A 26566-nucleotide genomic window follows, 5' to 3' on the forward strand; every position below is an offset into this window, starting at 1 on the left:
TAATATAAAGGTTTATCTGTCTAATATCTATGTTTTATATAATAACTAAACCAATGTTGCATCCCAGATGTCTCTCAAAGTTTTCTTTGTCCACTTCTTCCATTGGAAAAATTTATAATTTGAGTAAATTTCATTTCTATGTCAATTTGGAGGTAATAATAATAATAAAACAGCCCTTTGTGAATTAATATAAATGGAAATAACAGAAGTTCCAGTTTGGAATAACATGATTTATGTGTGCAATTCTTTAATATCCAGTCAATTTGAATAGTGATGTTTTTATATTCACAGTCAGTTGAAGATGCCAATAACAGCGGCATGAATCTATTGGACCAGTCTGTCATTAAAAAAGGTATGGATTATTCCCCCCCAAAGTAAGCAAAGTTTTCTCATGCATTAATGTCTTTATGATGAGTTTTCACTTTGGGGGAATTCATTATTTGATAAGACATAAATGTTCACAATCATAGGGCAATGGCTGTCAGACTAAGGGGAAGGGCATGTTGGGAAGATGGAAGTTGGGCAAGGGAGAATGAAAACCTCAGACACAAACTCAGATGAGTGAGACAGACTGTTGCAATTTTTCTTACGGCATATTTGGTAGCCATTCTCGATACATCTTAAATAATTGAGCTATCATCATGTGTGAAATTGGCTGGTAAACACTGGTTTCAAGAAGGTGCTACAATTATTTCAATGATAACTGGAGTTTGCTGAGTTAAATCCTACGTTATTGAGACAGTTCTTTCTTCGTTTTGTATTTGATTTTTTGGTGATAATTTTGTTCCCAGTTCTCTATGTTTTATGTGTTGTTTTTTATTTATTTATTTTTTCATTGTGCCAAATGTGTTGCTAAATATGCGCATCCTGAGAAGCTGAGACAGCCTATGCACATTTCTAAATCTTCCTACATATGCATTCATGATTTAGTGTGACTGTGGAATCACCCCATACTGTTAAAGGGCATGTGATATTAACAAATGTTTGCAGTCTCTTGTACAGCTGTAAGCAAAATAATTAACTAATTAAACTAATTAAATGTAATTACAATAACTCATTTTGGGCGTATTGCAGCTGCTTAATTTTTTCTCCTCTTCTCTGACAGTCACTGAGAGAATTTCTGGCGATTAGTGTAGCTGCTGAAAGGCCTGAATGTCACTCACATGCCACACATTTAGGAGCTTAAATGTGTAAACAGGGCAATCTTTAATTATCACAGGAACTGGTATTTGAAGATACAATTTTAATACTGTAACCCTTTCTTATGGATGCTGGAGAAATTCTGTCCCTATATTTAGTGTCAACAATCCCCAGCTTTCAATCATTTATGATTCACTTGAGCCACTTGACATTCAACAAAAACAATTAAAAGAAAAAATGCTTTGGGAAGTAATTCATCCAGACTCAAATGGGATAGTAGGAGGGTTGTGGAATAAGGATTCCAAACAGGGTGAGGTATTCTAAATTGTCTTCTTTTACAAAGGCAGGAAGAGTAGCTTTGAAGGTGGGTAGGGGAAGCTGTACTAAAGATGCCATTGGGCCTTGGAAAGAAAATCCTGAAGTATAGTAAGGTTTGGGGCAAAACTATTTATTTTAATGGTTGCTTCAAACATCTCTCTCTCTGTCTTTAAATAATATTGTTTTGGCTTTTAATGCCAGCTTTTGGGTTTGCTAGTATAGCCAGGCTCGGTGCTTAAATTTGCAACTCTGCTGACTGACAGCTCACTTTTCCCATTTTCTCTTGGGTCTCCTCTTTCTGTTAATTGCTGGTTGATTAGGGTGGGGTTGGGGAGGAGCTTCTCCATTGGTTTTTTTCGGTTTGTTTTAGTTCCTCCTCCCTTTTCATGGAAAACTAGAACCACTTAGCTCAGTGTTCTGTATCCTAGCAACATCATTTGGGCTGGTAGGGGAACATGCCCAACAGATGACCAATCAGAAATGTTATTCATAGCCGGTCCAATAAAAATATTTGTAACTTAGCTTGCCTAGCAAAACAGAGCTGGAGATTTTCTTAGATGTGGGATGCTTTGGTTTCAGAGCTTGTATATGTCTGTCAGTGAAATGTGAATATTGATGTGCAAGGTTGTCTCCAGGAATAAGAAAAGGAGAATGACGACTAAAGTTGATGGTTCTGTTTTTGGAAACACAAGAGAACATTTTATGTCTCCCCAAATGTGCAGTTTTTTAAAAATGTGCAGCTTAAAATATTTAAGTAGCATCCCAGTTACTTTAATTGATTCAGAGGTGTATGAATATGATGAAATGGTAGGTTAATCCCATTATTTAATATTTGACATATTTGCTTTATTACATTAAGAAAAGATTCTAACGTCATTTTTTTCTTTAGAGAGCCATAGGCAAAATAAGAATACAAGGTTGATTTACTTTTCTAACTCACTATAAGCCACTTAAAGTTGTGGTGGGTTCATTAGCCCCTTCCCTGCACCCTGGGCTCCCATCTTTGCTCATCATCTCCCCAGTTATGAGAGATGTTTCCAAGAGATTAATTCTGTAAAAGAGGTGAGAAAGTCTTGTGAACTAAACATTCCAAATTTCAGCACCTGGAAGAAGGCATAGTTTCTTAACATATTTTCTAATGGGCTTTTAGGCAGATAAAAAAAAAATCTACCTCATTAGTAAAAGATTGGCAAGTGGTCTAGGTTTGGGGGTCTCTGACCCTGTGTTTATGAAGCTAGAAGACTTAGGCATAAATGATACATGTCTCTATCTCTATGTCTCTTTCTCCAGTTATGGCAAGGCCCCTTCTAAAATTTAACCAGTCTAATTTTTCACCTGTGTTTATATCACCCCATACATTATGGGCTCCCTCTCTTGTTATGTTTGCTATCTGGGTTTAGCTGACATTTCTGAAGTAATTTAGTTAAGAGGAAATGAGTTGTTCCCAGTAGAGAGAGCAAACGAGTGGAGTGAAGGTAGCCAGCGTGATAAATGGCTCTTTCATTTGAAGATCTCCAGAGCTCGTTTACGGCTAATTTTCTGTATTGGCCCCCTTTGAGCTATTAATGCAATCGGCAGGGACCGTGGCCCCTCTCCTCTTAGCTGCCCCATTAGAGCTCCCATTAAGCTGCCTAGTCTCAACTCCATGGCAGAAGTGGGCGGGGGATGGGAGTGAGGGTGGGGGGGAGAGCAATGAAAGGTGCTTTTTAAACTCTCCTAATCTAAACCGGCAGAGGGTGGTTAATACGATTTGAAGGGGGCTGGTCAATGAGCAATCAATAAAGTAATAATGAGAAGGATTCGGTACATTAACAGTCTAAAAATCCAACTAGACATTAAAAAATCATTCTTAACTCTCAGTTCCATTAAGATTAGAAATCTGGGGGGAGGAAGGGGGTGTACCCAGCTAATAAAAATGATCACTGCCACCATCATATTGCTTAACTCAGAAAAAGGCTCACCTAAACTTTAAGAAAAAAGTTTTTGGTGCAATCAGAGGCCAATATGCAATCTGTTTAACACCTTAGACAGCAGAAAATATGCTGGGATTTCTTGGAAAGGCTAGCGTGGCTGGAATCCAAGGTTCAAATGTTGTGACTGTGGGGCATTTTCATTGGTCTTAAGGATATCCTGTTTGGTTAGTTTCAGTTCAACCTCCATTCTCTTCCACTCTTTTTCCCGTTAGTTCTGGCCCCTTCCCCACATAAACACTTTGATTGGTGTGGATTTTCTTTCATGGGAAGTAAAGAAATTGCCAAATTTCTGTTACAATTGATTCTGTTGGGATTCTTCTGACCTAGAAGGTAAAATGCTCTGAGAGTCTGTCAGAGTCTTTGAATGGTATGAGTTTCCTCTCAAAAGGAAAAAGTTCACATTTCCAGGGTGGACTTGCATCCCAATAGCTATTTATCAACTAGAGACCCTGAGAAACACTGCAGCCACTCTTTCAAAGTCAGGCAGATTAGACATTCTTCTTCAACACTCCAAGTGCTGAAACTGAGATAGACAATAAATGACTTTCTCATGGTCCTATACACCATGTAAGTGATGAGACTCAACTCAGTTTCCAGACTCTTAGCCTTTTAGACTCTGTTCCTACAAGATGCCAATACTGGATGTTTGAGTTTTTTAATATCCCTGCTTTATTTGTGGAAATTATTTTTCTTTCCATAATTTCAGTCCCCACACTTAGACACACGCTATAGTTGTGGAATAAAATTTTACGCTCAGGTACATGAGAAAGTGTTCAAATGTGAGGAAAGGGTGCTCTGCTGGAGAGAAAGAGTGCTAACTTTCAGGGGCCACTTTGAATCAATGCTAAGCCTCCTGGTTGTTTCCAGCATCATTTACATCTTTAGGTCAAGAGTGCCTTTCGGAGGGACTTACCCCATGAATCTATAAGATAGGTCCATTTCTTCCCTTCTCCTCACCAGCAGATCCAATCAAACACAAAAGTCTCAAAACTATAATTTCACACTTAAGTTTAAAGAGTAGAGAATAAAAGCTAGCCCATTAACATTTTAGCTCTTCTAAAGAGCTATAGTCCACTAATGAATAAAATTTTCCTAATCATTTTTCTTTCCTCTCTCTTAAATAAAACTCCAGCCATGTTAATGAAATATTGATCTGCTTTTAGCCTTTTTTTACTTCTCCCCAACATAATGCAGCAAAAAATGGGGGGAAATGAGTTTTGTAGGTGTTACATCCAGAACTTGGCCTTGACACCCAACTGGGAACTGAAGAGGAAAAAAAACACTTTTAATATATGCACAGAAAATTGTAAACATGTAAAGAACTGAAAGCTTCATGCTGAGTTTTGCCATGCCCCATTTCCTTACTATTTCCTGCTGTCGCTTTAAACCTATCTCAGTCATCTCTGGGTTCCATGAGCAGGAACAGTGTGCTCATAATTACTAACAAATCAACCGGGCCCTGTTGAGCGCTGGGTTTATTGATAAACTGGAAGAAAGCAGAAGGGAAAAGACAAAGAAAATAAAATATGGGGTTAATCAGATGAGCTAAGCAGGTGTGAAAGTGGAAGGGAAAGTAGATGATGATGGAGTTATGGACCTAAAGGAAAGCTGGGACAAGAAATGTGTCAGATCTAGTCTAGGGGACCAATACTAAGGAGAGAGGCTTAGAACATGAGGATAGGAGCCTAGGAATACAATTGTGATACTTAAATTAGAAAATGGAAATATAGTCCAAAGCACATCTTCTGACATTGTCCATGCTTTGACTGTAGGGAGCAAAAAAAAAAAAAAAAAAAAAACCTTCCCAGAGAGGGCAGTGCACTAACAGAAGCTGATTGGATTGGGGATATGCAGGTGATAACGTATATGCAGAAAGGTATTCAACCCATGGCAGGGAGCAATATACATTCCCCAAAGGAAATAGCTCTTGTCAGGTGAATCAGGCAATTAACAATAGTGAAATTACAGGGTGGTTTATAACATTTCTTTAAAAGGCCCAGCTTTTCCAGAGGTTTAGCTTCTGGGAGGAGGAGAAGCAGGTAAGAGTCCAATCCTCAGTGGGTATTTGGTTATCCACTGTAGGAAGCAGGAACTGAATTTAGTACTTTCAGCTTAGTGGAGTTGGTTGTTGTTATTAAAAAAAAATTCTAAATAGTATTTAGAGATAAATATGTTGCTGAGTATCGAGGTGAGATTTTTATATAATTTATTTCTATAATTCACATCATGTTAAAATTACAAAGGGTCATCTATATTTTGGAAAATGAACTTTTCCAAGTTTTCATAATGCTAATTTCCATGATTGTCAATTATTTGTTTATAATGCCTTCACTATGAGTCTGAATTATGGAAATCAGCACTGTTGTGAAGAATAAGATAGATGCCCCCACCAATCACCTATTAAGTGACTTTAAGTTCACATTTTACTCAAATTTGATTGACATTCACACTTCAACTTTTCATTGATTCATTCTTAAATGGGAAGCAGATTCACTGATGAGAAAATGAGGGAAATCAAAAAGAAGAAACACCTCTCTATATCCCCTGTCCCCACCCCATGACAGTGCAGAATATTTACTCTGTTGCCAACATCATTCATCCATCTGGGACAAGGTCTTGGGCTCTGTGGACAGATCTATAGATCCTAAAATGTCTACCAGGGAAGGCTTTAGTCTCCTCATCCACTCCTGTAATAAAGCTTTTTTCCACAAGGTGTTTGTAAAGGATCTAATGAAATTCATAGTAAATAAAAGATTTGGGACCAACCTGGCTTTTAGGAGTCTCTAAACAACTCTGAAGGTTTGTATACTGGAATCTGTGGTAGAGAGAATAAATTGTTAGAGAAATACTCAGTATTGGTTAGTCTGTTCCATAGAAGGGAGGTTATGCATCTTGTTTGATATATAGGGTTCTAGGCTCCAGATGATAGAAACAGCATATCTTTTCCCCACACAATTACAGAGTGAGATAGACTTTATCAAATAGGTAGGGTTGGAAACCTCTTTTTTTTCACACCAGATGCATGTTTCCATTGATTTTTTGGACTGGTGATCAACAAATACCATGAAGATTTGGAAGCGTCATATCCCAGTGGAAGAAGCAAAGTTATAGGGAAGGTCAGGAGGTATAGTCACCTGTTCAGGGGCCTGTAAAACCTACATAAAGAAAATGGGCTTAAGCAGTGAAGTCCAAGGGGCAATACTGCCAGGGAACTGGGAGGTTGGCTGTTCCTCATTCCCAGCCTTCTGGTTCCACTGAGCCTAGCCTCTTTCTGACATGCAGATGACACTGAAACACAATTAAGCAGAAATACAGGCTGGAGAGGCTGAATGCGCCAGGGTAGCAGTGGCAACCAGCTGTCAACTCTTATTAACTTCTGCATAAAACATACCTTGAGTGCGGTTCGTTATCAATTACTTGCCGAAATGAAACAACTGGGGCAAGGCAAGACCGCCGCTCATATGAATTAGAGTGATTGGTTGATTGATCAGGGCACCTGTTGTAAATCATAACTGCTCCAAACAATCACCAGCCGGTGCTTTAATTTGTAAACAAAATTCATGTCACTGCAGAATTGCTTTCACTGAAGATGAGCATTTGCGTTCCTTTCTAAATGAATCTGTTGTTATTATGTAGAGAAGAATGGGGCCCACTTTAAAGAGATGAGCAGCTCTTTTGGGCCCAACTCCCCAGCTCAATGGTATTATTTGTCTGTTCTTGGGCATAGTGTTTGATGGGGTCCACCCTCATTATCCTTTCTAGTGATGATCATAGATCTGGGTCCAATAGGAAAGGAGGAAGGGGTTTCCATTGGAATTACCATTTTATATCACTGCATGGTGATAATCACCATCAGGCTTCAGCACCAAATGAGATAGGCATTATTATCCTCAGGAGACAGATAAGGAAATTGAGGAGGTTCAGAGAGAGTCAATCAGGTGTCTAAGGTCACAGAGTTAGCACACAATGGGATAGGATTTGCCTGGTTCACAGCACAGTCCAAACTCTGGATTGTTTGATTTCTTGATTTGTGTAGTGAGCAGGACTGTAGCAAATGACACTCATACATCTACACACGACGTAAGTTTCCAAAGGAGGTATGGCTTTTCCGTCTCTTTTTGCCGTCTTACAGCCCTCTGAACGCACTGCATGCAGCCCCACTGGAACAAACACTTCCTCCCTCAGCTTTCCACTTGGTGTCTGTCCAGTGGCCTCACACAGAGACTTATTTTATCAGCCTGCCACCAGAATCGAGACTTGGTCACCTTTATGGCAATTTTTCTCTTTCTAGTTCCGGTTCCTCCCAAATCGGTGACTTCTCTAATGATGAATAAAGATGGCTTCCTGGGAGGCATGTCTGTCAACACCGGCGAGGTGTTTTGCTCCGTTCCAGGCCGTTTGTCTCTGCTCAGTTCAACTTCGAAGTACAAAGTAACTGTGGGAGAAGTTCAGAGACGGCTGTCGCCCCCAGAATGCCTCAATGCATCTCTCCTCGGCGGAGTCCTCAGAAGGTAACCCCACCACCAAAAAATAAAAAATAAAAAATAAAAAACAAAACAAAACAAAAACGAAAAACAAAAAACCACCAGTTTTTATTGGACAGGGAGGAGAAGGTTCCAGCAAAACCCAATCTGCCGGCTGACGCGGTTGCCTAGCAACCGGGTGGTCCACCGCACTTGCGAGGATCCATGGCCACCACGTGCTCGCCCACAAACTGTGGTGCGGTTGCACCCAGGCCTGCCGGCGCCGCCGCGTTCTACCGCAGATTTTGCCGCCCTGGGAACGTTTCACTTTCCTGGCCCTGCGCCTGGCACCTCTCTCCCTCTCACCCCTAGGACATCTCAGGGGGCATTCTCTAGCCTGAGTACAAGGCGGAACTAACATCTTCCCTTACCCCCCCCCATAAAAAAATCCCACAAGTTTCATGAAGCAACTCTCTTCATACCTTCAGGGTACTCTTTCTCTTTTGCATCTTTTAAACGCAGTTGGCGCCCAGTGAAATTGGTCTTTCAACCTGCTGATGCACCGTAACCCAGTTTGATAAACTCTTTTTCTAAATTTCTGACATCCCTTCTTCAATACCACCACCACCAGTAATAGCAATAATACCACTTTAGAAGTATTTATAGGTATTCCTTGGAGCCATTCAGGTGCTTCACAGTATTCCATAGCCCAGAGACTGACTCCTCCTCGTGGAAATGGGAGAGAATGTGGCTTTTATGTTAAGATGTAATGCCTCCCTTAAAGTCCCTGCCAATGTCTGAACACTTTGGCAGTGTCCCTGATATGAAAGTGACTTTGTCTGAGACAAAACTTTCCAAGATAACTCGTTTTGGGGGTTGACAGTCCTTTTCTTTCCTAAAAGTGACTGTATGTACAGCAAAAGAGATTATAGTAACTGAAGATTTTTACTTGTACTTTTGTCCATACTTTAGAACATACAAGGAGAATCTTGGGGGAAATTAAGAATGTGACCCAGGAACTTTCTCATTTTGAATCCTCTTGCTTTGACCTCCTTTGATTCAGTTTTCAAGTGAGTGTGTTGAGCCTCAGAGTGTGGAAGTTTTCAATCACCCCTGAACATTAAGCCTGTGTATATAAACTTGCTGAGATGAAGTAAAATAGTCAATATAAAGTGCTTATCACATAACTACACTTCCAAAAATGTTAGCCTTACTGTTATTATGATTATTACCATTTCATATTTCAGTCTGCCCTCTCCTTTTAACATAACACCATATACAGCAACTCTTGACCCCTTCCTCACAAAGCCCACCTGTTGCAGTAAGCGCGCTCCTCTCTCTGAGCCACCTGGCTCTTTCCCTCTTTTCAGCAAGGTTATGCTTGCCCAGTTTCTGCTCACCTCACTGACTCCATGACAAGGAAGCAACATGCATGTGCGTGCATGTGCAGCTTCTACTTTCTCTAGACCCATAACCTACACCTAATTATTCCCATCTGGTATCCCTTTTTTTTTTTTTTTTTAATTTTCTTACAAGATAAAAAAAGAAAATTCAGTTAAAAAAAAACTCTGTATTGCAGAAATTAAGCAAACCTCAGCAAACTATCAGCAAATAACCAAAAGGAAGGGGGAAAAATGTGCTAACCTCAAGTTAAAACCTCTTCAAGCTCCACTGGGCTTTAGATTGCTAAGTCTAAACTTTGTTTCAGGAACACTCTAAGGTTAATCAGAATGTTAATTCTTGCAATTTCAGAGCCAAATCGAAAAATGGGGGGAGATCTTTGCGAGAAAGGCTAGAAAAAATCGGTTTGAATTTACCCGCGGGCAGGCGCAAAGCAGCAAATGTCACGTTACTCACCTCCCTGGTAGAAGGTAAGCAAGACGTGTGGCCATTTCACGAAGTGGGTGAGCTTAACTGTCGGCTGGAGGCTGACATTTTACACATTTCATGATTAACTGGAAATCATTGTGATTGTTGTGCTCTTATGAGCTGGATGTCAAGCGGCTGCTTGAGAGAGGTTCAAAGGTCCTTTTACTTAGAGGAAGCCAGCAGTTGTAGAGAGGACAAGGGAAGTATATGAGAGTTCCTGTGTTCTGAAAAGTGCTCAGGTCCAGCCTCCAAACCAAAGCAGGGGTCACTCCTGCTGCCACGTGCAGGACATCCTCTATGTAAACTCGTGCAAGAGTAACTCTTTAAGCAGTAATTCATTCTATACCCCTTCACCTTGCCAGATTTGAATTGTCAGTAGTAGAAAACACATTGCATTCATGATCCCTAATGGTTATTTTAAAACTTTTGTCACTCCTAGGGCCAAATCTGCAGATTACCTGGGACATATTGTTATTGAAATATTGATAGCTTAGTAAGGTCAATGATAGCTAGGGGAAGATTGGGGAGGAGGGGTGAGGAAATATGTAGGGGAGTCTGGTATTATCTTCAATATAGATTCATCAGTTGTGAACTAAAGGGTGATAATTGCAATAAGCACCTTATAATTTGCTCATCAGTTTGGGTTTCGGGATGATATTTATGGTATGTAATAAACAAAACCATCTACACAGTCTAGAACAAGAGGATCTGCAGTTGAATTTGTGGAAAGTAATATGAAATACAGTCAGATAGTCCTAATGGAGGAAGATGCAGAATTTTCTCTAGCATCTAGCTTGTAGGTCTTGTGTTTTAATTCCATTTGTATGGGTGCAATATTATGACGCTTCTGTAGAGAGTTGGTTTTTACAAGATGGAATATTAAAATATTTAAGTAGCAACCATTAATCATTATAGTTATAGGCCTTATACTTGGCCATTTTTAAGGCAAAGTTGCTTGGCCTGAATACCCTCCAGAGGGAGGAGTCACTGAATTTCCAGACCACACTTACTAGTGATTGACTCTCAGCCTGGAAGTTTCACATTTTACCCTTCAGGGAATTGCTAATATCATAGTCCTCATTTTGAAAAGCTATCAAGGTAACCTTAGCTCAAGACAGGGATTTTAGTGGAGAAGGGAGGAAACTGGAAACCACACTAAAATTCCAATATTTGTTAGGCAGTTTTTAGTTTTGTGACTCCTTGTAAGCACCATGCTTGACGTCTTTTGTTATTATGATAATAATGATTAAAAGTAAGTCATCCTCCTTAAAAATAATGTAGCTATGGGGTCTATGGGGTATTTCAACATATCTGTTTTTCATGTTTGGGATCTTTCCTTGAACCCCAACAGGCTGTGTTTTAAAGGGTAATAATGCTTTACTTGAAAGGGGCTTTCGCATAAGCTGAGTAATACCTTAGATACCCCAGTTTTCTGTAGCTGCTGTGTCATCTTCATGCAGTGAAAAGTCCTGAAGTAGGAGGATGATGACAGGAACCTCTGAGGTGGGGAAACCTGAAACTTGACTAGCAGGAAAAGTGACAAGGAGAATTATTATTTCATTGCAGATAGAAATACTCTTTCCATATACATTTTACATATAGTCTTTAATATATGTGGACATCTATACACATAGGCTTGTTTTTATATATTTGTTGTAATACAATTGTAGCAAGATGATGGTGACTTTTAAGTTTTATTTAAAGCAAGTGTAACAGATACTTTAAAAAGAAAGAGGGATCTGGCTTAAATGTCCAGCCAAATGTCCAGATTCAGTTGCAAGGTGGTTCTTGAATTTATCAGCACATGTTTCCCTTAAGACAAAAAGAGTGGGATGTAGGAGACCCCTTAGCTATTCAGGGGATGTCTAGCTAGGACTTGGCTCAGGGAGAGGCAGGAAAAAGGGGCAGGAACAAAGCTGGTCCCACCAATTTTAATTACAGCTTCAGAATCATTTTTTTCCTTTAGGCATCTCTCACCTTTGCTTTTGGCTCCAACAGCTGGCCTTCTCTGGAAATACTAACAAAGTTGACAAGGGACTGTCTCCTGCCCTGGGACATTTAGGGCCTGGGTGCTGAATATTACTTTCACTGCTGTCTTTTTCAGGAGAAGCTGTTCACTTAGCTCGGGATTTTGGGTACATTTGCGAAACAGAGTTTCCCGCCAAAGCCGTCTCTGAGTATTTGAACCGGCAGCACACAGACCCGAGTGACCTGCACTCCCGAAAGAATATGCTGTTGGCCACCAAGTGAGTGATTAGACTCTGGGCCCTCATCTTACTCCCATCTGGCTGGGCCACCCGACTTTGGAGTAGGTGGTGGGGAGGGGCAGAGAAGGAATCCAGAGGGTTGTCTAGAAGTAGCATTTACAGCCTGTGGCAAGCAAGGTGGGCAGAGTTGATGGGCTACAGGTTTGTCTCAGGTCTCTTCTCTCTGGGGAAAATGCCTTTGTTAATCCGAATCCAGGCTTCTTACAATTCTCTTCTATCACTCTGGGAATGTCAGGCAGAGCTTTTCTGAGTAGTTCTTGTTCCAGCTCTTCCCTGGATCCGAAGGTGCATATTTCTGCCTGGGTTTCACATCTATCTCCCTGTCGTAGCCACATAGCCATGTGTGCTCGCTCAGGGTGTCTATAAAACCCACGTGTACCCATCTCTACACAGAGCTCTAATTACTCCGTTTCCAACGTTGCTGTTTGTCATCTTCCACAGACTTGTAAAATTTACTACAACTCCAGAGGGGAAAATAGTAAATCTCTGGCTAAATTTAGGTCTAGAGCTCATTTGAACTTTTACAGTGGGTTTTCTATTTATTTGATTTACTCCTGTCTTTGGCTTCGGTGTCATATTGTTGGTGTTTTATGGCCGGCTCAGGCCTGCAGTGGGCGGCGCTGCGTGCGCCTGCACGTTTCTCTTGCAGCCGCGGCCCAAACAGCGGCGCTCATTTATTTAGTGCTCGAGGACGCGGTTTGTCCCGTTGACAGCGTAATTTAAAGAAATATATGGAAGGCTGAAAAATCATTTGCTCAAATTTGTCCAGATGTTTTTGAGACGTGATTGGAATTTGATTGCCCCTTTCCGCAGGGTCAAAAAATATTAATGTCCCAGAACTTTAATTGCTTACAGACCCTGGTTTGGGCTTTGAAGATTTAAAATGTTTGACTGTAAGCATTTGTTCTCCCCAGTTCAGAATATCTTTTTTGGCACTTTGGTAATGAGTACAAACTTGAGGAAAGACTTTACCCATCTCTCCCAATGACCAAAACCTGGCATCCACCCTCTTTTTAAAAGGTTTTCATCTGCTGTATCAACCAGCAATATAATAGATATTTGTCAGTAGATTGCCCTCCTACCCCTTGCGCTGGTGTCTGGTGTGGGGGTGGGGTGGGGGAATCAGTTGTGCTTTATAAAAGAGGAAGGGTATTTTAGGGAAAAAAATAAAACTAAACTATATAAATCAGATAGGACCCACAAATGACTCTCATTTCCCTACGGTATGCATCTAACTGCCCCCTGTCCAAGCACTGTGGCTTCTCTTAGGCCAGCACTTCTGACCCTGGGGTATCAGAATCAGCTGGTGAGCTCTTTCAAGCTATTTCTGTATGGGGCTATCCTCATATCTTCTAAATTGGAATTACTGGGGCTGGGAGCTGGGAGTGTGTGTTTGAACCCCACAGGTGTTTCTAAGGTGTACCTCTTAAGAGCTTAAAAACTGCCCCACTTTGGTTAGAACCCTTATCTATTTCTTCCTGGTTGTGAGGATGTATGTGTGTATTTCAAAGGGAGAATCGAGGGTGCCTGTTAGTGTTCTCTATCCATCCGCCTTAAAACCAGCAACTGTTTAGCTGCTGTGACTGGGTGGTATTCCTCATCAGATTTAGCCACTATCCCAAAGTGGCAGCACCCTAGGAAAGGATGCCTCAGGGTTCTTTGAGTCCAATCACCTGCCCTGTTTACCTGTTGGCTAGGCCAGGTGTGGCCAGGTATCTGTCAGGCCAACCCATTGGAGGTCTAGGACTGGAGTGTTGTGGGTTTGTTTTTTTCTAAACCCCACAGACCCATAGGCTGGGTAGAGGCAGGTGGACATGAGAAATATGCCCATCTGTGAAAAGCTGTGGCCTTTGGGATGCTGTGTGTCTGCCTGCCAGCCATTTGACCTTCAGGGCTAAAACCATCCCATCCAGCTCCTATATTAAAATGTCTCAAATAAGCTCAATCCATTGATAGGCACGCAGAATTTCTAAGGCTGGGAGATTCCTCTAAATTGTAGGTGGCTTGAGGAAATAAAAACCTTCAACAAATAAAAATCTATCCTCCCTAGTGTCTTAACAGCTTACCTTTAAGTTTTATTTAAACTATATGGGAATCCTTTTATATTGACAAGTCTGGTTAAACAAAGATTTTCAGTAGCCTACACTTAGAAGAAAGAAAGAGGGGAAGGCAGAAACTACCTCCCTCCCCCAATACTGCAGGTAAACAGGTTTTTGCTTTGAATGGAATCAGCATTCTCTAGAATAAACAGTTTCTTGCCCTGGGCCATGGAAGGCTCCAGCAATCTGCTTCAGTGCCAGGGACAGGCTTGTGGCCGAGGGGCCTAAATCTTTCAGGGCTTTTTGCGCCTGATCACCAAGAGGTTGGAGAGGTGGGAGGGACGCGGGGGAAATAGCTCTAAAGAAATGCCAGGTAAGAGCTCAACATTATGAAGTATTTAAAATCAACCGCTAAAGCCTAGCGAATGTCCCAAAGCAGAGTCCACGCGGTCCTGGAATGGAAGGGAAAAAGGCTGAAGTCGGGGGAAGGCAAGGCTTTGGGGTGGAAGGGGTGCATTACCTCCCCACCCCCGCTTTCCTTTCAGTCCCAGCTGCTCGAGTAGAGAGAGCGCTGGGAAAGGAAACAGAGCGGAATCGCCCACATTAGCCTCGCTCTTCGGTGACCCGGCGCCTCTGGGCTTGTATGAGCGTCTCCTTTCTAATGCCAATGACAACGACACTGAGGGTGATTTTCTGTGCCTCGCCCACCCCTTTGCAGGCAACTTTGTAAAGAATTTACGGATCTGCTGGCGCAGGACCGGACACCGATCGGAAACAGCCGACCCAGCCCCATCCTGGAGCCGGGGATCCAGAGCTGCCTCACGCACTTCAGCCTCATCACGCACGGCTTCGGCGCCCCGGCCATTTGCGCCGCGCTCACGGCCCTGCAGAACTATCTCACGGAGGCGCTGAAAGGCATGGACAAGATGTTCTTGAACAACACCACCAGTAACAGGCACACGTCTGGGGAAGGCCCAGGTAGTAAAACTGGCGACAAGGAGGAGAAACACAGGAAATGAAAAATTTTTAAAAAAAAGAAGGAAAAATGTTTTAAATACAAAAGGAAAAACAGACAAAAATTTAATTTTAGCTTTAAAATGTTGGATTGGCTTTGGAAGAATTATATTAGGTAGAATATACATACAATCAAAATTTTAAAAAAAGCTAAATAACTTAAAAAAAAAAACTGAGGCGTACAACGGAGCAACAATATCGGTTCTCAGTGTCTATTTCAAGATACACTTGGAGGACAACCGTCCGGATTTTCCACTTCGGTTCTTTCGAACTTAGTAATACTGATAATAAAAGAAAACTATGATTTCCCCTTCCCTTTGGAAAATAAACATAAGACTAAACATGAGAAAAACGCTAACTTATTGGAAGAAAATCGGAGAAACGTTGGTGTCAATGCTTTGAGAGCTGGTTGACTGAGACGCACGAACTTTTTAATTTTAAATATATTTTTAGGAAACTCTCTCGCAGTCCCCGCCCTCCATCTCACTTCACCCCTCTTCCAGCCACCCTTATCCTCCCTTCCTCACATTGTTACGGGAATCTTCTGGGATGAAAATGAGTGTGGTTGGCCCTTTTGTGTTGTTTCAGTCCTCTCGGTACACCTCCCCCCGCCCCGCCCCGCCCTGCGATCTTAACTCACCGGGCCCGGCTCCCCTGCCGCTTGCGTAATTAGGGAGGGCGGGGGCGGGGCGGGAGGCCTGCGGAGACCAGGCGGAGGCTGCAGTTTTTGGTGCAGGCCGGCCGAGCAGGTTCTGGCGGCTGAGGAAAATCCGGACCAATAAGTTGATTCAGACTCATCATCCGTTCCTTTCAGAAATGTTACTAGCTCCCAGCTTTGACAGCATCTGCATAGAGAGAATCTCACATTTGTTATATTTGTGTCATCTAATTTTATGAACTATAGTAAAACACACACACACACACAATATGAATACGTTGATTAGTATGTAATTCCTTCGGAGGGGTATGTACCATTTCATTCTCTTCTGTTTTCCAAAGCTTTGCCCGCATGGTTTATGAGCTTCTTCAAAGAGGACTTGGGCTTCCTACACAATCTATAAGGTACAGACAAAAAAAAAAAAAAAAAAAAATCCGATCCCTTTTTAATCAAAGCCTGTGTGTCAGAATTCTGCAGGTGCACTTCTTTAAAGAAGCTCAAAGGGAATAATTTAGAAAGTGGCCAATATGATGGAAGCAGCTTTGAATCTACATGCTAACATTCCTCAACACTCCAATTCCGGTGGGGGTGGCGGGGGAGGGCGTCTGCAAAATGAAATTTAAGGGAAAAGAGTAAGGATTCTTAGAGCCCTATATTCTAATAGTATTGCCCTGCATTTAAAATCGATTTGATTTCCCTGGGTTCTTTGGTGATTGCTGTTTAAGCGAGGAAAGCAGCAGCTTTGCGAGTGGACATGGGGAGGAGGGCGGCACAAGCGCCCACATTTCTGTAACAATTGCTTTCTTACAAGATGCTTTATGAATGAGGCATTTTTCCCTCCCAGACGTGCACTTGTTTCGGCATATAATGGCAAAATAATGCAAAGTGAAGGGAGATATATTTCAGCTTTGATTTTTACCGTCTGGATATACTGGGACTATTCCCAGTGGATAAAGTTTCATGCATTTAATATTTCTCACTTCTGGCAGCCCAGCTCCTTTCTTGGGCTCCATCTTAGCATTATCATGAAATAAGATCTGGAATCCATTGTCTGCACCTCCCCAAAAGCAGTAAGAAATTATCCCGGCATAGGAGTGAATGAGAGACGTCTCTAAATACAGTGTAGATACACTCACCTATTTAACAAAGTAGACAGGATCTTTGCAATACTCCTTGAAGATAACGATATAGATGTTGTTCTGCAGGATTTATAGTTAGGACCCACTCAATTCTCCAGGACTCTCAGTTTTGCTCCCCTCCCAGTTTGCCTTGGTGGGGGTGGGGATTGGGTGGGTGGGGATTGGGTTGGGGTTTTAGGAACCTGCTGAGAGCTTTGCCCATTTTTATTAAAAGAGGAAGGGGAAGTTAGGAAACTGGTCTCAGGTCACCAAAAGGGCCCAAGCAACTGTTTGGGCCACACTGCAGCCCCTCTCCAACCCCTAGCTTCTCTTGGCATCTCTGATCTTCAGGGCCCAGCCCTATAACTGTTGAGAGGAATACAATGGCCAAGAATCAGACGTTATGGAGAGTGTAGTCACTCTCTTTTCCCAGTCCAGAGGCCTGCGCCTTCGTCCTAGAGCCTGGCCGATCGCATTAGATGTATTCTGATTGCACAAGGCCAGGAGAGACCACACTGAAAACGATCGTCTCCTTTCCTTGCAGGGCAACGCGCCCCACGCGTGTGACGTGCGAGAGACGCGATGGACGCGCCTTGCTCTTACTGTGCAGGTCCTGAGAGCCTGTGGGCCACAGGCGCCCAGTCGTGTTGAGGACATAGAATCAGCCGCTGGAGGGGCTGCCGACTGCGCGGGCCCTCCCGCTCTCGGTCTCACCCTAAGGGCTAAGGCGACGAGAAAGCCCCATTCACCAGTAGGTAATGGGGCGGCGCCCGGTGGGCTGCAGGTGGGGAGGGCTCCCAGCGCTGCCAGCGGCCTCCCCGGGCGCCTGCTCCTGGAGGGAGAGTGGCCTAGAAATATCCAAGGAATCCGAAGCTTCCCCTCCTCCACCTCAGCCAGTACGGAAACACCCCACCGTCACAATCCTAAAACGGGGAGATGGGATGGGAATTGTTTTACTTGGCAAGGCAGGCTACCTTCATTGCCAGACGCCCTCGTTTGTGTGTTCCTCCTTGCTCCAGCGAGATAGAACCTTTTGCGCCCCCGACCCCGTTTTGTGGAGTGAGCCCACCACCCCTTCTCCCTCCCTCACTTCTCCTTTCATGTAGGACCTCCGTCCCCTCGCTTTCCTTAGCCAGGCCCGCTACATTTATCTGATAATTGAGTTATTAAAAGATTTGGTTTCCTTGGGCCTATAAATCAATAAACAGTAGGATTAACGCAAGAGTTTGCCTTTTAAGTCAAGGGAAACGTTTAAGGCAAGCCCCTTTGAGCTTTGTTTTCAAACCAAACAGGTGAGTTGCAGCTCTCCCTCTGACCCCTTCACTCTTCAGACATTTGGTCCCTGCCGAGTGACCACTCCTAAACGCTCGGTCCCAAAACAAAATAGCGAAAGACAGGAGGAGTCAGGATGTGGCAGTGCTGCCTTCACACTTTCCACTTCGCAAGTTCTTTTTAAGGTTCCAAATATCTCCAGACCATTCTCTGCCCAACCCTGCCGCCTCCTGCACGTATTGTGGGTCTCTGGGGAGCAAGAAATGTCCTGTTTGGGTGAGGATTCCGTCATCTAAAAAGATGTTTAACTTCTCCTCCCTTTCTCCACCACCTTCACTCCTACACCCCCAATTACCTTGCATTTTCTTTCCTTCTTTCTGGCCTCCACACCCATAGCTTCCTCCACCCCCACTTAAAGAACCGAAGAGGCTTTCAAAGACCTGGCTGCTTTGTTTTCTTTGGCCAAGGAAGCCACTTTCTCTCAAGCAATTATTTCATATCCTATGAAAACTTTGGTCGAATGGAAAACTCGAAACCCCGACCTTATCTACACACTGTTCCTCTGTTACAATGCGTTGCTAGTTAAGAGTGTTTATAAAGAATTTGTCATCACATCTGATATCCTGTACTTGTAATACATTATGTGAAAAGGAAATAACCTTAAACCATCTGATGTTGCCTCAAGAGCCCAAACAGCGTTTCCCCACCTTTGACGATGTATGTGAAATTACTGGCTTAAAAAAAAAAAAGTATCGAATTTTTTTTTCATGGAATGAACACTATCCTTCTTTAAATGCCAAAATCGACTCCTCTTTTGAGTTGGTCTCTAATTCTCTAACATTGTTTTTGCCACACAATCAAGAAATATCAATCTATTGACTCTTCACAAGAAGAGCTGTAGAGGGTATTCATGTTAAGTTTGTATATATTTATTTATGCTTAATTTAATGGGAATGTGTAAATATGGCGAGCAAGTAGTTTGGGATTATTTATCTGTGAATCTATACCTCTGTGAATGGGTGGTTAAAAAACCGCTTGACCCTAGATAGAGTCCTATCTGAATTTTTCTGTTCTTTATAAACAAGCTGTTATGGTAATGGGTAGAAATTGGTTTATTGTCCAGTGTTAATCTGATTTACATAAATAAAAAGATTGTTGTGTTTTTGTTGTGTTTTCATCTTCAGTTTCTTAAATGTGGACAATGTTTTTAATTCTACAGACAGAGGAAAAGTATAACAAGAAGCTTTTTTCTTTTTGTCTCCCCTCATTGAAGCACCCACAGTGTTTTCATTACAACAGAAATACAATAAATTTTGCTTCTCAGAAAAATGAACACTCTTTTTTCACTAGGAACTGTTTTTTATTTTTAAATTCCAAATTTACATTCTTCTCTCCTATTTCTAACCAGATTTGCAATAAAAGCTAATGTTAACTGAATCTTTTGGTTTATTTTGCCCTTTACAAATCGAGGAGTCAAATTTACTTCCCAGGTAACTAGAGGACTCTGGGTCGCTGTCAAAGATGATGCTCCCTTCCCACACTGTTCATGGGTTGGCATTCTGGCATGGTGTTCTAAGGAGATGGTGCATGGTGCAGGAGAAGTCTTCACGGCTGGGTGTGGGCTCCTGCACCCCTCAACTTGGGATATGAAGGAGTTAACTCCCCTTTCAGGACTGAACCCGACCCTGACCTCATTAGCAGTGCAAGACCCTCCATAAACAAAGGAGGAAAAAGCTCCCTTAACCGAGAAAAGTAAAAAAAGTGTACATGTCTTAGGAAGTTGGGGGGCTCCTACCTTAGGCTCAGAGGCTGCCTAGAGAGGCCAGAGCTTTTCACACCTGGGTTAATAGGCTTCAGCCGGGCCCTAATGGGCTGCAGTGATCAAACATCATCTCAATCTGTATTTTATTCCAAGGCTTAGGTGTCTTCCTTGAGGCCAGGAAAGCAAAATCATCCACGATGTTATACAGTTTGGATGAGTCACTGTTCCTTTTTGCGCCTCAAGGTCTTTATCTGTAAAAACAAATATGGACCTCCTAACGTCCTTTACTTCATCAATATTGCCTATAGTTTAATTATAAAAAGCAGAAACAGCAACCTGTATATGAGTTCAAGGAGAATTGGAAACGTTAAATCGTGATGATCCCAGATTTATATATGAGTGCTTAGCATATAGTTTGTTTTCAGTTAATATTCCTCCCATACCAATTTCCTGTTTTTAAACGTGAATCTTTTTCAATTGGACTTCCCTATAGAGAAAGGCAGAAGGAACAATGGAATCTGCTTTATGTGACATTTCCTCCTTTGTGTCCTATTAATTAAAAGCGGAGAGATCATGGCTAGAACTATAAATAATGGAATCAAAGAAAAGGAAAAAAAGGGGGGGGAATAAAAGGAAACAAGGAAGCAGAGAAAACCAAGGGATGTGTGCTTATGAGGACATACATTTATCTAGAAAAAAATAGATACATCTTAGTCTCTGGCTGGATTGTTACATTGAGTGTCCTTTTCATTTGCTTTACAGAGGATGGGGGTTGATTACCACTGGGATTATATAAAGCAGGTGGTGTGTAATTTCCATATCCTATGGCAATTTTTCCTGCCCAAGGTTAGCTCGAGCCCTTGATAAACCGACCTGCAATCTATTATCCCACAGGTAAGCTCCAGGCTACTCCTACCCACCACCACCACCTGGCAAAGAGAGGGTCTGAAACAGTCACCTTTAGCAAGTAAAACCCAAGATTTTGAGGAGCCTGAAAATAACTGTAGTAAAGACCAGGCAAGATGAACCAAATAGGGAAAGAAAAGGGGTTAGAAGCTGGACAGCCCTGGGCTGCGCGTCACAGCCCCCCCCCGGCTCCTTTGTTATGGTGTTAGGAGGCTGTAGAGGGAGTAAGGAAAGAGCAGTAGCTAGAACCTCTAGGTCGTTGACCGGCCCAGCGCGAGGACCCTGGGTGACTCTGGAAGAGGGCTGTTGCCGTCCCTGACTGCCAAGAGTCCGCAAAATCCGGTAGGCGGCTTACGGTGACCCAGAACGGGTGCGTACCCGCCGGCCCGTGTAAGCGGGTTAAGGGCTTGATTAAAAATAGTGCTGAAAGGAAGACCCGATTATTTTTTTATGAAGACACATTCGTTTTCTTCATTTGCAAATAACCGTTCCGTAGGGTCCCTCCCCAGGGACCCTGGGCGCCGAAGTTAGGGGCCAACTGAGAGTTGTTGGCCCGGTGGGAAGTGTCCCTTTCCTGAGGGCGCTCACGGCTTCCCGAGGCAAGCTGCTTTCCACGCTTGGACTTCGAGGGCGGTTGTCTGTCGTGTTGAAGCCTCAGAAATTAAACGTGCAGCTCGCAAGTCCATTAATTTTAGCTTCCCATTAATCTATTTATAAGTGAGCCAGCGCTTGCTCTATAAATACAGTCCTATAAAATTGAACTCCTTTCCATAAATCTTCCAAGTTGTTTATTTACATGTATTCCCTGGCTCTCTAACGATCCTCGTGTAAACTTGGGGAAGACTCGGGCAGACCCTACCCACGACGGGGGAGTGCGCTCTCCTCCCGTTCCTCCCCGCCGGGGATCGCAGCCTCCTAGGGGAGGCAGCAACTGCGCGCGGTCGAAGGGAGTGGATAGAAAAGAGAGGGCGAAAACTCATTTTTCCTTCTTGACTTTGTTTCCTTGTTTCTATCCTAAACTCGCAGTCTCCATATTTCCCATCACACGCTCCACGGTGATTTATATAGTCATAAACAGCATTCTTGTGACTGTAGCTTCTCTCATAGCTTGAGGTGAGCTCTTTTTCACTTTCCTGGCAGCCACTATTTTAAATCAGGCCTCATAAATAACCCCATGGGCTTCCTCACGATGCGGTCAAACATCTCCCCGGGTCTACTTTTCAGGCTTGGGTCTCGCCATGCCCCTCCCCTGGGTCACATGTTGGCGCACTCCCACTGCCTTTCCTTCAGGTTTCCAGAGCTCAATCGCCGACACCAGTTGGGAGACTGGGTAATAACACACGTTCTGGGCACAGGGACCGCGCGCCAACGAATCGCGCGTGCGCCGCGCCAGCCTGCGTCGAGCCGACGCACACGGCGCCCGGGGCCCGCGTCTAGGCACGCTCTCCGGGTTGCCAAGCAGGGTGTCAACAAGCGCGCACGCGCGGATGCCCACGCAGGCGCACGCGCCGTGGCGCCTTCGGCCGTAACCCCGGCCGCCGGAACTGGCCAGGGCTCGCAGCTTGCCTGCTAGAGTTTGTGGCGCGCCCTCGGGATCAGGGCACTGGAGTATGAAGGGGCTGCAGCGTGGGAAGCCTTTATTTATTTATTTATTTTTGTAAGCTGCGTGTGCCCAGATTGAGGAAGCAGTTTTGTCACACAAGTTCAACACGTTATACGCTGGTCACAGGCTAACAAGGTCAGGTAGTGATTTTTCGCCCACTTGCTCGTAAACCTATTAGTTCCTGCTCACCCTGCTCTTCGCTTTTCCTCCTCTCTCCGAAGGGCTGCAGCCTTCTGGAGCTAACTTAGGCGAGAGGCGTCCAGGGCCCAAATAGGGGTCACACCTGCTGTCGAGAGAGTCCTCTGCATAAAAATGCTCTTAAAATTTTTTTAAATCAGCATAATGGCCAATGGACTTAACAAAGCGTGACTTGCCCAGGCTGCACGGAGGGCAACTCTGGCAGTCATCTGTAACTCGACCAGTTAACGTCCCGAACGTGCCTGTTCGCAGAGATATTAGCAAACGTTTCAAGGATGTGACTGTCAGATGTCATTAGCCAACGCTTGCTTACCCAACCATTTGCCTAACTGGGAGGAGGGCATGACTACGGCGTATAGGCGTAGAATTTGGGGTGGGCAGGAGTGTCACAGTTTGTTCCCTGTAATAGCCACATGTCCCGAGCTGTGCAGACATTTATCAAATGACTGGAGAAAAGCTGGCACGTGACTACTGGGCTACAGAGACGTGGAAAGGGAGCTTCTCTGAGACTGGGACTGAACATGCAAGTCATGCAAGTCTTTTCTAGTGTGGAAACTCCCCAAACCAGACAGGTCTACTGCCTAGAATAGGGTGGAGGATCGAGTCCAGTCACTGAGCCCTAGCACTTGCCATGTGAACCATAAGGCCCTGAACACTGGAAATTCAGCGTCAGGACTCTCATTCAGATGCCCTGCAGCTCGGAAGCACCTGATTGCGCGAAAGGCTGGTGGTGGTTACTTGGGCAAAGAGAGTGCGACTCGAAACTCGAGTTTCTCGGATTTAGGAAATCCGATCTTTAGACAGTTTCTACACAGCGTTAGATTTTACTTATAAACAGTCAGCTGCTTGTTCTAAATTTGAAAAGGGTCAGGTAGGTGTTGTACAAAATGACTGAGAAAGTGCTAGGCAATGCAACGAAAACAAGTATAAAACCAAATCAAGCCTCAGTGCTCGTTTAGCTAGTCCTCGCCAAACAAATAAAAAACATACAAAAAATGCCAGTACTAACTTTTGAGGTTAAAGCATCATTCTTGGGAAGAATTTTCTGCAAATGTTATCCTCTCCGATACATGATTTGCCAAGTGACTAGGTGAAAGGTCCTTTTGGGGGACTGTAGTTAGGGCTACTTACCACACTCATACACATAATATCGCAATATGGGAACTCCCCAATATCATGACTAAATAAAACTCAACCACAACAAAGTAGTGTTTGCCAATGTGAATTTTCTTTGCCATAAGAGACCCATGTGTTAAGCAGAAGGAATTTTTGTTGTTGCTGTTTTTCTCGTTGCTTAGGTTTAAAGACTCTTGCTTTTCTTGCTTTCAATATAGAATTCTTTTGGCCAGGGATTCCTAAAGATGGGGGACTATCAAGATTGAGGCAAAAGCAAGGCTTTTAAAAAATAAGTTGTTTCACATGCTTTTCCTTTTGCTATGTTTGGAGGCAGAAGAGGGGGCCACAGGCATGAGCCCTCCCAGTGAAATGAGCCCCCAAATGATGTGTTCACTTTTATGTTCAATCAAAATATTCTTTTCTTCTTCAAAGATGAAGACCATTCAAGACAATGGGGCCAAATAATCTAAAGAAGGATCAAGCTGATCTCGGTCCCTGCGACCTTTTACCCTTCCTTTAATTCTCAGGAGTGAATATCTGTGTTTGGAGCCAATGTCTGAAAGTAATAAAGACAATTAGAGCATTTTATTTTTTCTTGGGGAGAGGGAGTTGGGTGTCAGTGTGCAGAGGTTAAATCTTTGTCTATGACACTGCTTTTCAGGATGAAACTAGTGGAATAACATCCACTAAGCCTTGCTGCTTCTCAGGCCCTGAGGAATGGAGTGTACTAATTATGTACTCTCAAGCTATAGGTAATTCATATGCTTCTTCCCCATCTTTATTAGTCTGTGGGCATTTAAAAAATGATCCTATCATATGTCACCTATACACCAGGAACAGAAGACAGTTTGCCTCTCTTCAACCTTGTTTGGGGTTTACTTTCAGGTGTGATGACTATTAAATTAGGTTCCGGAATACGTTCTCACTCTCTCATCAATTTTGTGAAGGCACTTGCCTCTTTCATTGACCTAAAAACAAACTGAAGTCAAACCACACCCCAACCTTGACAAAACACTAATACTCACTACATGTTTGTCAATTTTTTGAAAAGTGTTTCAACCTTTAGTGTGTAAAACTGCAAAGTCCACTAATCTCAAGCCCATTCGAAAGGGTCAAAGATCTGAAAGAATAAGATATTGCAGATATAACCAATTAGAGAAATTGATCTCCAAAACAAATGTCAACAGTGAAATAACACATTTTCTCAATACATGTTGTCCTTATGGCACTCTGTTGTGGGTTTTTGATGATCCAAAGCTTGTCTCTTGGAAAGGATATACCTGCGATCTTGAACGAGCAAACCTATTACATATGCATGCAGAAAACTCCATAACAACTTAAAACTTTTGGGTGAAGTTAAGGTTGAAAAGTGACAAAATATCTCTCCATATCTCTATCCCTCTGTATGTATCTCCTGGAATCACAATTGCAGTGAAACTTTTTTCCTAATGGAGGTCATTTGGAAAAGCCATCCTATTTTTAATGTTTTAAAATTTGTAGAAGGGGATGTGTCTAGTAACCAGAGTGTGAAACCTTAAAATGAGGGTAGAGTTTTCCTGTCAACTGGATACTGGATAGCTTCCCTGCATGTCATCACTCTAATGTCGACACAGAAACATTAGTTTGCAGTTGAATCATTCTACATTTAATCACATATGTGCACACATAGAAGACTGTTATCACTCATCATTTCTCCTTGATGTTAAACATGTGTTGGGAATTTTGGAACTCTGACTTCTCCAGGTCATTCATATTTGTGACTTTGTTCTTACACATGCAGTTTAGAAACCTACAAGGTGATAACTAGGTTATTCTTCTTCTGTTCCTTTTTTTTTTTTTTTTTTTTTTGCTGTTAATAACTCTGTCCTTCCTTTCCTCTCCCTCACTGACTCCCCCCACCCCAGCATTCTGTCAAGCAGTAGGCTGTAAAATAGTTATCCAGACCAGCAGCCAGGCAAGTGCCGTTTGAGAGTAATTTCTGCCCCAAGCGTTTAGCCCAGGGCAAAGCAAACGTGCTCTCTAACTGATCAACCTGGATATTTCATTATTCATTAATTTACTGTTTAACCAAATCCCACTCATTATCAGAGGCAACGCTTGGCAGAGCCCAGCGAACAGTAGCAGTTGGTGTCAGGCGTGGAGAATTGGCCCATTTGATCCTGGGCTGTTTTATTATTCAACACCACTGACTGAGAAAAAGGTCCATGAATAATAAAGAGCCAAAGCGTGTTTGAACTGAGAAGCATGACACAGCCTTACAAAACAGCAGTTAGAAAATTAAAGGCAAGGTGGCCCAGACTTTGAATTTTTTATCTTGGCTGTGGGCACAGACATTTATATCCCTACATTGTTTTCAATGATTTTTTTTTCAAGTCTTTAAGACAGAGACATTTGTTTCAGTTGCACCCTTTCAAAACAGGCCATTGAAGAACTCAGGAGCAAACTTACACAGCAAGAAACAAACATGCCTCCAGATGGGAACTTGAAAATGTAATTTCTAACCTTATAATCAGTTAGGTCCTTTGTGGCCCTTCTCAGCTATAGGGAAGATTTGGGTGATTTTAATTCTCCTTTGGGCCTGCCATCATCCATACCCTGGGTTATTTTAATAATATAATTCATCATGCCAATCAAACACATGTTATATTCCTTTTCTATCCAGCTGATTCCTTGACAAGTCTTTGGGTCCATAAGCACCTGGCCACACAGGGCATATAGCAAGGAGTTTATGGGCCTTATAGGTAATATTTAAGGTTTCATTAATATGAAAGAAGGGCTTATGAAATATATATGGATGGAGGCAGTAGAAGCACCTTTTCTGAATCTACACAGGCAACAGTGGTCATGAGT

General features: G+C 42.8%; 1 protein-coding gene and 1 long non-coding RNA gene across 2 annotated transcripts in view; both read left to right on the top strand.

Annotated features, from left to right (window-relative positions):
* TFAP2B (transcription factor AP-2 beta) overlaps positions 1-19295 on the top strand; it is a 28850-nt gene extending 9555 nt beyond the window's left edge. The window contains exons 3-7 of the mRNA XM_033217423.1: positions 292-352; positions 7723-7942; positions 9647-9765; positions 11868-12009; positions 14788-19295. Of these exons, the coding sequence (XP_033073314.1) occupies positions 292-352; positions 7723-7942; positions 9647-9765; positions 11868-12009; positions 14788-15088 (843 nt within the window). The 3' untranslated portion in view covers positions 15089-19295. The remainder of the gene's footprint in view (positions 1-291; positions 353-7722; positions 7943-9646; positions 9766-11867; positions 12010-14787) is intronic.
* A 3019-nt stretch (positions 19296-22314) lies between these two features.
* The window catches only part of LOC117087342, a 36891-nt gene continuing 32639 nt past the window's right edge, over positions 22315-26566 (top strand). Inside the window, exon 1 of the long non-coding RNA XR_004438767.1 lies at positions 22315-22537. This is a non-coding gene — a long non-coding RNA (uncharacterized LOC117087342). The remainder of the gene's footprint in view (positions 22538-26566) is intronic.

This window comes from Trachypithecus francoisi, unplaced genomic scaffold (assembly GCF_009764315.1).
Source record: "Trachypithecus francoisi isolate TF-2019V2 unplaced genomic scaffold, Tfra_2.0 Lachesis_group10, whole genome shotgun sequence".
In the NCBI taxonomy this organism is placed as follows: domain Eukaryota; kingdom Metazoa; phylum Chordata; class Mammalia; order Primates; family Cercopithecidae; genus Trachypithecus; species Trachypithecus francoisi.